Source organism: Oncorhynchus keta, chromosome 18 (genome assembly GCF_023373465.1).
Source record: "Oncorhynchus keta strain PuntledgeMale-10-30-2019 chromosome 18, Oket_V2, whole genome shotgun sequence".
NCBI lineage: Eukaryota > Metazoa > Chordata > Actinopteri > Salmoniformes > Salmonidae > Oncorhynchus > Oncorhynchus keta.
Window position 1 is genome coordinate 21,325,882 of NC_068438.1, and position 12,498 is coordinate 21,338,379.

The following is a 12,498-nucleotide window of genomic DNA, read 5'->3' on the forward strand; positions in this document are numbered from 1 at the left end:
TTTAAAGGAGTATTACTGCAAACTAACAGGGTGGAAAGTGACATCAGCGACACAGAGGAAGAAAAATAATAATAATAATAATGAGAGAAAAAAATGATAGATGACAGATATTTTACGTAGTAATGAATAATGAATAAATATTTTGAATATTTATATTGTTTAATTGCTTATATTTCTCATTTAAGTTGATGAATTAGCAACTGGGGACAACATCCAATGAAAACAAAATGGTCAAAATGAATAAAATTCCCTTTGAGATCCATATCTTTGTATTTTTATTTCAAAGGACATCTAACTTTATATTTTACACTAAATAATGTACAGCATAACACTAATGACCCTGGTAGTCCCCACTCTGGTTGCAGATACATGAGTTAGCCTTCAATTTGATTTATTTTTGAGCATGAACGGTGCAGCATTTGCGCGAATGCTGTGCATTGATCTACCCATATTTTCCCTCGATGATACCGACAGTGTTTGCATATTGGTACACCAAATGTAACGTTACATCAACTTGCAGCGCGTTCGGATTTATCGAACAAAAGCATCAAATTGTATGCGTAGACGGGTTTGCAGAAATGGTAGCAGAAGATGAATGTTGAAGTTTTGTTGCACACATATCAAGATGACGCTGCTGCGTACCATTTTTCTCAAAACAGTGTAGGTGTGTTCCATGTGTAGAATCAACAAAGTTGCGCCAACGCTGCGTTTTCAGACACGCTTAATCGAACGCGAAGCAATACACATTGGTAACAAACAACAAATCCAGGCTTCAGCTGTTTGGTTGATCTTATGGACCACTTGGCATCTTTTGGAAGTAAGTGTTGACTAAAATGCACAGTTAAAAACAGCGTACAAATACGGCTTAAATAGTTTGCTCGAAATATCGGCATCCATCTAACTAGCTTATTGCTCAGCTCGTCGTGCTACATAGCTAGCTAACGTTAGCTAGGTAGAAGGCAGCGCAGCTCAGCTAGTGAGATTTCTAACAATTAGCTTAGAGTTAGACATTTAGCGAGCTAAACTATATGTATCAGTTTCTTTCATGTAGCTAATCCATTCAACCAGCTAAGTAATCCATCACTTAATTGTCTCCTAGCTTCCGACTTGAAGTACCTAGCTAGCTACATTATCTAGCCAACGTTAACCGTGTTGTGAGCTACTGCTAAATTTGATGCTGGCTTTAAATCTGACCAATAACACATTTTAAGAGGATTTACAGTATCTAAAGTCTACGTATTCTTACCAGTAAAACTGGCAAGTTTTGCGACATAACGCTGACTTATTTTCAGATAACCCCATTTAAAAGTATTATTCATAGGACATGCATTTCATTCTGATTAGCAGAACAAGTGCCAGCGCATCTTCCATTCAGGTTGCAGTATAAATGAGGAATATCCCAGGTCTCCTTCCGGCCACCAAAGACACACTTATTATATGGAGTTTTATTGAATTCAAGCCCCTTCATACAATCCTTATGTGCCTCGATGAGATCTGTCCAACTTTCTTTACCCTTCTCAATGATGCAAACATTCCTGACTTCGTATCAGGGCACACAACAGAGTTTCAGTGCTTTCTTCCCTGTGCCCTCAATGGCCCGACGCTGGCAGCATACACTGAGGACATTTTTCAGGTTAGCTAGCTAGCTGTTACGCCTTCATGCGCATGGATGCCGATTTATGTCTTTCAGATGACCCTTCTGACAAGCCCCCATGTCGAGGTTGCTCATCTAACCTGGTGGAACCCTATATAAAATGTGCAGAGTGTGGACCCTCACCTTTCCTTCTCTGTCTCCAGGTGAGGGGCTCACATTGCTTCCTCGGGCATGCGCATGAAACTGTTTATACATTTTGCCTAGCTTGATAACTTTGCATCTCTACTGACACTTGAATTGTTTAATCCAAATATGTTACAGTGTTTTACCAGAGGGTTTGAGTTCAAGAAACATGAGAGTAATCACAAGTATGAAATCATGGTAAGACATTGGAAATTGTGATGTCCATTCTGATTAACATATATAATATTGACTCTTCAGTTATCCATTATCTACCAAAAGTATGCTTCTGGCAAGCTATTGTGATCATGCTCAATACCATGCCTCCTCCTTCACACAGACATCAGACTTCCCCGTGCTGGAACCTAGCTGGACAGCACAGGAGGAGATGGCCCTTCTGGAAGCAGTCATGGACTGTGGCTTTGGGAACTGGTAAGTAGATACACATTCTCTGACTCTCTCGCTCAAATGTCATATACAGTTGAATTTGGAAGTTTGCATACACCTTAGCCAAATACATTTAAACTCAGTTTTTCACAATTCCTGACACTTAATCCTAGTAAAAATTCCCTGTCTTAGGTCAGTTAGGATCACCAGAGAGAATGATTTTATTTCGTTCATCACATTCCCAGTGGGTCAGAAATTTACATCTACTCAATTAGTATTTGGTAGCATTGTTTAACTTGGGTCAAACGTTTTGGGTAGCCTTCCACAAGCTTCTCACAATAAGTTGGGTGAATTGTGACCCATTCCTCCTGACAGAGCTGGTGTAACCGAGTCAGGTTTGTAGGCCTCCTTGCTCGCACACACTTTTTCAGTTCTGCACACACATTTACTATGGGATTGAGGTCAGGGCTTTGATGGCCACTCCAGTACCTTGACTTGGTTGTCCTTAAGCCATTTTGCCACAACATTGGAAGTATGCTTGGGGTCATTGTCCATTTGGAAGGCTCATTTGCGACCAAGCTGCCGCCAACTTCCTGACTGATGTCTTGAGATGTTGCTTCAATATACCCACATAATTTTTCTGTCTCATGATGCCATCTATTTTATGAAGTGCACCAGTCCCTCTTGCAGCAAAGCACCCCCACGACATGATGCTGCCACCCCCGTGCTTCATGGTTGGGATGGTGTTCTTTGGCTTGCAAGCCTCCCCTTTTTTCCTCCAAACATAATGATGGTCATTATGGCCAAACAGTTCTATTTTTGTTTCATCAGACCAGAGGACATTTCTCCAAAAAGCACAATCTTTGTCCCCATGTGCAGTTGCAAACCGTAGTCTGGCTTTTTTATGGCGGTTTTGGAGCAGGGGCTTCTTCCTTGCCGAGCGGCCTTTCAGGTGATGTCGATATAGGACTCATTTTACTGTGGATACACTTTTGTACCTGTTTCCTCCAGCATCTTCACAAGGTCCTTTGCTGTTGTTCTGGGATTAATTTGCACTTTACGCGCTAAAGTACGTTCATCTCTAGGAGACAGAACGCGTCTCCTTCCTGAACGGTATGACGGCTGCATGGTCCCATGGTGTTTATACTTGCATACTATTGTTTATACAGATGAATGAGGTACTTTCAAGAGTTTGGAAATTGCTACCAAGGATGAACCAGACTTGAGGTCTACAATTTTTTTTGATTTTCCCCATGATGTCAAGCAAAAAGGCACTGAGTTTGAAGGTAGGCCTTGAAATACATCCCCAGGTACACCTCCAATTGACTCAAATTATGTCAACTAGCCTATCAGAAGCTTCTAAAGCAATGACATAATTTTCCAAGCTGTTTAAAGGCACAGTCAACTTAGTTTATGTTAACTTCTATACAGTGAAATAATCTGTCTGTAAACAATTGTTGGAAAAATTACTTGTGTCATGCACAAAGTAGATGTCCTAAACGACTTGCCAAAACTATAGTTTGTGGAGTGTTTGAAAAACGAGTTTTATTGATGCCAACCTAAGTGTATGTAAACTTCCTACTTCAACTGTATTACAAACTTGCAGACAAGTTGCCATTTGCAGTCTGATTTGTTCTGTAGCATCCCTCACTTGTACTGTCTGCCCATATCAATATAAACACGTTCAAGTTGATAACAAAAACATAACTGTCACTTTCCTGTTTGACTCTGTACAGGCAGGATGTGGCGTATCAGATGCGCACCAAAAACAAGGAGGAGTGTGAAGCCCACTACATGAAGAACTTCATCAACAATCCCCTGTTCTCCTCCACCCTGCTCAACCTCAGACAGATAGAGGAGGCTCGTACTGCAGACACAGCCATTCCCTTCAAACGTCAGTATACACACAACACACCTACTCCTCTGGACTTCTCCCTTCATAGTAATAAGGAGAGTTTGTTTGTCACAAGTTATAGTAGAATTCTTAAGCCACACAACAAATACGATTTAGGATATGCTTTTGTGTATGACCTCGACTAACCTGTACCCCTGCACATTGACTCGGTACTGGTACCCCTTGTATATAGCCTCAGTATTGTTATTTTGTGTTACTTTATATTTTTTAACTTTAGTTTATTTAGTAAATATTTTCATTACTCTATTTCTTGAAATGCATTGTTGGTTAAGGCCATGTAAGTAAGCATTTCACGGTAAGGTCTACCTACACCTGTTGTATTCAGCACACATTTGATTTGATGTCCAGCTGATAAAGGCAGGGAGTAATACATGGCTTTTTTCATTTATCTGATATGCAACTACATCGTTCCTCATTTATGCTTTCTTTCTTACACAGTAATAACTTGATTACTGTACTGCCATGTTTGTCATGAGGGACTTTTCAGATCACTAGGTAAAAATACTCTGTTGGTTTTCCTCCCAGCCACTGACGACCCCCCCAGGCCCACCTTTGACTCCCTGTTGTCTCGAGACATGGCTGGATACATGCCTGCCAGAGCAGACTTCATGGAGGTGAGAGGAACTAGGGTCTTAAAGCGTCCATGCTTTTAGTAGTTCCAATCTCACGAGACAGTCGGACATATACATTCCATTTTTGTGTTCTGTTCCAAGAACATATCCCCATGTCATAATGAGTATGTTCTCATACTCTTGGCATATTATGATTGGAATCATAGGAAGTACTTAAAGATCAACAAAACCCTTGCCACCCATGTATGAATGAAGATATTAGTTCTCCTGATGGCCGCCTCACTGCAGTCTTACTGTACTCTGACTCATCTCCTTGTACCTCTGTGATTCTCTCCTGCTATTTGTCATCCTGTCTAGGAATTTGACAACTATGCTGAGTGGGATCTGAAAGACATTGATTTTGTGGATGATGACTCAGACATACTACATGGTGAGTTGAAAGTGCTATCATTGTATTTGAATTGAGAGAAAAGTCCAACCCTGCTTATGTTTATTGTACATGTACTGTGTTTTAATATCATCATTGCCTTGTCTGACAGATTTGTCTGGTTCTTTCTAGCGCTGAAGATTGCCGTTGTTGACATATACCATTCAAGGTTAAAGGAGAGAGGAAGAAGAAAGAAGTAAGTTGAAATATTTTGCGTTTAACTATAAAGATGTAATGGACTTATTCAGCTCAAATTCTTAGAAGCTTTGCCCTTTATCATATGCCTGTAATACTCTGCAAATGTTGCCACAATAACATTTTAATTGCTTTCCAAAATCACAAATGTGATACCTACACTAGTAACGTAACACTCTACACTAGCCTGTTAAAGAGATCATCACTGAAGCACTGGTTCAGAATCACCGGTTGCTATTAATGCTGAAAGGCTTAAACATTACACAACTCAAATTTGACTATTGTTTGACCTGGCCACCTTTTTAAATGAATTTGAGATGTTCATGGATTGTCACATTCCGTCCGTCAGTACTGGTCTTGGCCCCAGTGGTCAGTCCATTCATGTGGTAATACATCCATCATTAAATCGGACTTAACGAATTGCTGCTCCCCTAACTCTGTGGAATGGCATGTGGGGCAGGTATGGTATGTTAGCTGGCCAGAGCTCCCAGGACCATGCATGCGTGTCCCAAATGGCATCCTATTCCCTACATATTGCACTACTTTTGGTGGGCCCTGGTCAAAAGTAGTGCACTATGCAGGGAATAGTGTGCCATTTGGGATGCAAACACTGCTAGCCTACCCCCAGCTGGTGACATTTGTATTTTATTTAACCTTTATTTAACTAGGCAAGTCAGTTAATAACAAATTCTTATTTACAATGACAGCCTACCCCAGCTAAACCTTAACCTGGATGACGCTGGGCCAATTGTGCACCGCCCTATGGGACTCAATCACGGCTGGTTGAATTGAACCAGGGTCTGTAATGACGCCTCTAGCACTGAGATGCAGTGCCTTACACAGAACCCAAACTGGCTGTGTGCGTGCGCTATTGTGCATACATTTATTTTGTCCCCCTACACCAAACGCGATATCGACATGCAGGTTAAAATATCAAAGCAAACTCTAAACCAATGACATTAATTTGGGGACAGGTGAAAAATAATTAAACATGTATGGCAATTTAGCTAGTTAGCTTCCACTTGCTAGCTAATGTGTCTTATATATGCTAGCTTGCTGTTGCTAGCAAATTATTTATTTTTTATACAAATATTGGTATCCAATTGTTAGTAGTTACTATCTTAACTCATCGCTAGAACTCCCGTATGGGCTCGGGAGAGACGAAGGTCGAAAGCTATGCGTCCTCCGAAACACAACCCAACCAAGCTGCACTGCTTCTTAACACAGCGTGCATCCAACCCGGAAGTCAGAGGAAAAACCATGCACCTGGCGACCTGGTTAGCGTGCACTGCGCCCGGCCCGCCACAGGAGTCACTAGTGCGCGATGAGACAAGGATATCCCTACCGGCCAAACCCTCCTTAACCCGGACGACGCTAGGCCAATTGTGCATCGTCCCACAGACCTCCTGGTCGCAGCCGGCTGCGACAGAGCCTGGGCGCGAACCCAGAGTCTCTGGTGACACAGCTAGCACCCAGGATGCCCTGTTGCTAGCTCATTTGTCTTGGGATATAAACATTGAGTTATTTTACCTGAAATGCACAAGGTCCTCTACTCCGACAATTAATCCACACATAAAACAGCCAACCGAATCGTTTCTAGTCATCTTTCCTCCTTCCAGGCTTTTTCATCTTTGAACTTATATGGTGATTGGCATTTACACATTCACAGTATTACCACGACAACCAGCAAAACATTTGGTCTTTCAATCACCCACGTGGGTATAACCAATGAGGAGATGGCACGTGTGTACCTGCTTCTATAAACCAATAAGGAGATTGGAGAGGCAGGACTTTCAGCGCGATCTGCGTCAGAAATATTTTAGCCCATGGCGTTGCAGACGCTCGTTGGCGTGCGCGAGCAGTGTGGGTGCAGTAATTGAATAACATGGATTTCTACATTTATTTTGCGGCGCACGCGACGTGTCCGTTCTGGTCAGCATGTTAGTCCGCTGCGCCACTTGGGAGTGGTCTAATGGCAAAGTCCCAAGGCAGTGACCTGCAGGCCACAGAGTTCAGACGCAGTAGGCCTCACTGTCCGGTCCTGTTTAACATCACAGGAAGGCTACTTGTTGCAAAGCTGTTCTATATCACAATCACAACTTCAAGCTATGTGGTTCAGGTTCAACAGCTATATGCTACCATCACTCATTCAATTAATGTCAGTCTAAACCCACTACTGTTTTCACTCACTCTACCAGCCTGAGAGTTTGCTGGTATTTACCAATACCAGTTTACCTTATTAATGTTGTGTGTCTTCCAGGATAATCCGGGACCATGGACTGATCAACCTGAGGAAGTTCCAGAGTAAGTGCTCTCCTAACAGATTAGAGCTGGGTTGCAGAACCACCAGCAGACCAGGCATTAATATAACACCCAGACTGAATATGCATTATGTATCCATGGTTGCAATAATGATCAACAGTAACCTGTGATCCCGGAGGCACTGCCAGTGCTCTTATTTACAATGGACGCTGAGACGAGTGCCAGAGTGCCACAGCATAATTATTGCTCCACTATGAATAGATGCCTATGAAATGAACACTGCAGGTCTAATGACCAACTGTATTGGAGCTTTGAGCTCTTATTGATCCCATCTCTATGGCAGCGTTTCATCTAGCTTGGTAATATAATCAATGTTCATGTCCCACTTTTTATTCATGGAAGATGGGAAGGCAAGAGACTCCCTGAATAGATGTGTCCAATCAGTCCTCTTTTTCCTTTACTGCCCAGTGCAGTGCTATATCCAGGTCGTGCCCTGGGAAATTGGCTGTAGTTTTATGGGTGGAGGAGGACACCCTTACGTTTTTATTTATTATTTACCAGCCTCCAGTCACTACCGCCCACCTCCTCCCCCTCTCTCCTCTTATCTCTAGTCTTTCAAGACAAAAGAGAACCCAGAGTTGCCGTGGAGCTGCAGCCTGGTTGTCATGGAGACTGTCAAAGTGTGTGTGTCACGGTAATAGAAGCCGTTTCCAAGCCAGTGTCGTGCCTGGTCTGATCAGGCTGTTGCTCCAGGCAGTTTGACCAACAGTCTCACTCCCCTTATAGACATCAGTACCTCAGGACCACCAGTCCATTCCTGTTATGGAGTGTTTCAAATCTTTGACTTCGCTCAGCAGGACATTGACTCTACCTGTGTGTGTTTTGCTGCTATCTACACGTTCCTATCACTGTACAGCCTCCAAATCAATGAGGAACTCAGCTGCCAGCTTGAAGACAGACACAGATGTGCGGGCCACCAGCCTTGAGCTGCTGTCATACTACTACCCCACATTCACTGTGAACAGAATATAGAACTATCCAAGAAATTGCCATGTCTGCAAAGCCACCAGAGTCCATTCAATATATACCATAGGTATACAGGTAGATTCTTACGGCACAAAGTATGAAGTGGCTTTGAATAAATGGGTAATATGTTGCCGTTTGGGACACAAACACTAGCAATGATTTGAAAGGAGAGCAGCAGCAGCCCTTGAAGGGGGGTGAGGTGAATAGGGTGGTATGGGGTGACCTGCCCATCGGGGGAGCTTTTACATCGGCCATGGCAGGGTATCTCATTGATGCAAGGGGGTCACTCCATGTGCGATGTCTGGACATTTCCTCCTCTGGTGTTCCGCAAAAGCCTCTAATCTAACAATATTGAATGTGATACAGATCTCCAATACAGATCACTGCTGTCAAATTCTCTACAACAGGGCTGCCAGCCCCTCTTCCTGGAGATCTACCAAGTTTACAGTCCAACTCCAATTTACCAACTCATTCTAGTTATTTACTGCTCACCAAGACCTTAACTGGTTGAGTCCGGTATGTAGGGTTGGACTGAACCTACAGGACGGTAGATCTCGAGGAAGAGGGTTAGCCTGAACCTACAGGACGGTAGATCTCCAGGAAAAGGGTTAGCCTGAACCTACAGGACGGTAGATCTCCAGGAAGAGGGTTAGACTGAACCTACAGGATGGTAGATCTCCAGGAGGAGGGTTAGACTGAACCTACAGGACGGTAGATCTCCAGGAAGAGGGTTAGACTGAACCTACAGGACGGTAGATCTCCAGGAGGAGGGTTAGACTGAACCTACAGGACGGTAGATCTCCAGGAAGAGGGTTAGACTGAACCTACAGGATGGTAGATCTCCAGGAGGAGGGTTAGACTGAACCTACAGGACGGTAGATCTCCAGGAAGAGGGTTGGGCAGCCCTGCTCTACAATAACAGCTACATATCACATGACCATTGTGTTTTTGTCTTCCAGTTCTGGAGCGTCGCTACCCTAAGGAGGTACAGGATCTGTATGATGCTATGAGACGTTTTGCCAGGGTGGTGGGCCCCATCGAACACGACAAGTTCATAGAGAGTCATGCATGTGAGTTTAACATTATGATATTGTACATGCACACACAGTAGACATTTTGATGTTAACACCAATATAATTGTTTCTTCCAACCCCTCCCCCTCTGGTCTACACAGAGAGCAGTCACACATCCAGTGTTCCCCTGTGTTTAATATTGTGGGTAACACTAAGGTCATCAGCGTGGTAATGAGCCAGTCAGATTATCTCCTGTCCCAACGCAGCAGCAGACCCCAACGGGGTGACTGGATGTGTGAACTCCCTTTGAGTGAGAGGCGTGTGTCTGTGCATTTCTGTCTGTGTCTGGGGATGAGACATCATCTCGTTCTGATTGAAGGGCTGGGGCTTCAGAATAGCATGGCGCTACTCCATTGTTGTGTCAGAGAGAACAGCCGTAGAGCCTACCTGAGCTACAACTCTGGTCTGATCAGCTCTGATGTTGGGAAGCACAGATCTGAGGGGTAAAGAGTTTCTCACTCTGTCTGCCTTTCTGTTTGTCCACCTGTCTGTCCGCCTGTCTGTAGTAGAGACCGGTGAGGTGAGTGTGGACAGGCCTCATTGACCTCGTCCTCCTTGTCTTTCAGTGGAGTTTGAGCTGAGGAGAGAGATCGGCAGGCTACAGGAGTACAGGAGGGCAGGCATCCAGTCTTTCTGCAGTGAGTCCAGTCTACCCATCTAACCCCATCACCAGGGCCCATACAGCTCTAAAAATTAGTACAATTTGTAGGAAAATTGTGCATTTTGGGACATAGCCAGAGCCTCATTAGTAACTCCCTTGTGTCAGCCAAGACCCAGGGCTGACTGACTGCCCCAGTAACCCCCTCCCTCCTCTGTGTCCCCCTGCAGGTGCCAAGGTGTATGAGCGTGTGAAGCAGGTGAGGGAGGATGAGCGGAGGAAGCGGACCATGCTAGTTGATGTGCTGCAGTACATTCAGGACGGACGGGCCTGCCAGCAGTGGCTCAGCAAACAGGCTGCCATGTAATCCTTCCTCCTTACTCTTGTGCGGTGTTTCACTATCCATTCCTCTGGATCCTGTGGTTGTACATTCATGTTCAAGTCAATCACTAGCCCATCTGATTCCACTAATCAAGGGCTTGATAAGTTGACTAGTTGAATTAGGGGTGCTAGCACCGGACTATAACTGAGATGCCACCCACCTACTCTGGTTTATTACTGTGTGCTTGGCTCTAACGGCAACAAGTAGTGCTTGATTGTTTTGTTTTTTTAAACAAGAATAGCTCTACTTATCTTAAGCCCAGCTCTTGGGTATTCTCCAAGTTCTGATAATTATTCTTCATGAAGAAAAATAACAAAACTGCTAGTGTGTGTGATGATTCATTCTCTTTCTGGACGAGGATCTCAGAGAGTGAGAATTGTGTGTGTGCTGTAGTGACGCTATTATCTCACTTCACAGTGACGCTGGTATCACTCCTGTTGTCACCACCATCACCACATCAGGTAAGGACTCTTCATCTCCCACTCCCTCCCTTCTCTCCAACTTTTCTTGTTATGGCAACAGGTGGAGTCACGTTAATGCATTCTCAGAGATGCTCATTCAGAAATACGCTCGACAAACAGGACGGATATGTGTTTTTGTCTCTAGCTTTATCTTTCCGTTGTTATTCTGTAACCTCCAGTGCACAAGTAGGACACATCTATGTACACTCAGTCATTTCCATCCATTTACACTAATTTGCCTATTGTAAATATTTGTCTTTATTTTCCAACAAAACGGATTACCTGGATTCCTCAACCTGTCAGGTTGTCATTTAAAACAACAGAACAGTCAGGTTTTATGTCGGTTTAAATGTGTGTGATTAATTGTTCCACAGCAACAGGCAGGAGATGCGCCCCTCCTCTCAACCTGACTGGCCTGCCAGGGACAGAGAAGCTCAACGACAGGGAGAAAGAGGTACAAATAGAATTGCATATAAAATCCATTCTATTACATATGAATTCTAGGATCTCTGGATGTAAGGCTCTCAGCCCCACCAGGAAAGTACATGAATTCCCTACATAGTGCACTACTTTGAGTAGTACACTCTAACCCGAGTTTTGACTAACCTGATTCACCTTATTGGCCAGCTAGATTGGGGTTGGTGCAAAAATCAACATTACATTAGCTCTCCAGGAACAAGTTTGGGGAATACAGTGGAATTTGGGACGCAGTCATGAACAGAGGGTTGGGGTCATAGTGGGTCATGGTGACTGGTATTGTGTTGATGTAACATGGCGTCTCTCCTGTGGCTGTCTGCAGTTGTGCCAGGTGGTGCGTCTGGTGCCAGGTGCCTACCTGGAGTACAAGCAGGCTCTGCTGAACGAGTGCAGGCGGCAGGGTGGTCTACGGCTGGCACAGGCCCGGGCACTCATCAAGATCGACGTCAACAAGACACGCAAGATCTACGACTTCCTGATCAAGGAGGGCTACATCAACAAAGCCTAGGCCAGCCTGAGAGACAGGGTGTGTCCTAAATGGGACCATTTTCCCTATATAGTGCACTACTTTTGACCAGAGCCGGGTGTAATTTGGGACCCATTCAGAGTCAGGACTGTTCCAGCAGGGATCTTGGCTGGACTGGACACTAACTGATCCATTTTATACTCATGTTGTTTTGGTGAAATGATGTTGTCACGTGCTGTGAGAACTAAAGTTTCAATGGCCCTCCTTTGTTTGAATGTTTGTTTTTCTATCGTATCTCTAAATTTGTCATCAACTTCAGGTCTTACATTTTGCATCAGTCTTGCCTTGTATATGTTCTAACTTCTAACCAAACTGACATACCTTCCTATTTGTACAGTACTTTATTGTCAGTGACACAGCAGCAGATAAGAAAATAACAGTGTATTTATTTCTCCTGTAATAAAATGTTTTATGTAAAAAGTA

At 43.8% G+C, this 12,498-nt stretch overlaps 1 protein-coding gene across 1 annotated transcript; it reads left to right on the plus strand.

The window, feature by feature from the left end:
- The first annotated feature begins 387 nt into the window (after positions 1 to 387).
- On the plus strand, positions 388 to 12,498 carry tada2a (transcriptional adaptor 2A). The gene is made up of 15 exons (XM_035792185.2): positions 388 to 817; positions 1,691 to 1,797; positions 1,916 to 1,975; positions 2,115 to 2,206; positions 3,898 to 4,055; positions 4,602 to 4,690; positions 5,006 to 5,078; positions 5,208 to 5,271; positions 7,531 to 7,574; positions 9,518 to 9,628; positions 10,198 to 10,269; positions 10,460 to 10,592; positions 11,029 to 11,072; positions 11,447 to 11,526; positions 11,872 to 12,498. The coding sequence occupies exons 1-15, from the start codon at positions 793 to 795 to the stop codon at positions 12,055 to 12,057; spliced, it is 1,338 nt and encodes a 445-aa protein (XP_035648078.1). The 5' UTR covers positions 388 to 792; the 3' UTR covers positions 12,058 to 12,498.

Bases quoted from the DNA above. Each gene is read 5' to 3' on its own strand.
- tada2a (XM_035792185.2), top strand. From the start codon at position 793: ATGGACCACTTGGCATCTTTTGGAA. The intron at 818-1,690 runs GTAAGTGTTGAC...TATGTCTTTCAG, and splicing joins CCACTTGGCATCTTTTGGAA to ATGACCCTTCTGACAAGCCC. The intron at 4,056-4,601 runs GTCAGTATACAC...TTTTCCTCCCAG, and splicing joins CACAGCCATTCCCTTCAAAC to CCACTGACGACCCCCCCAGG.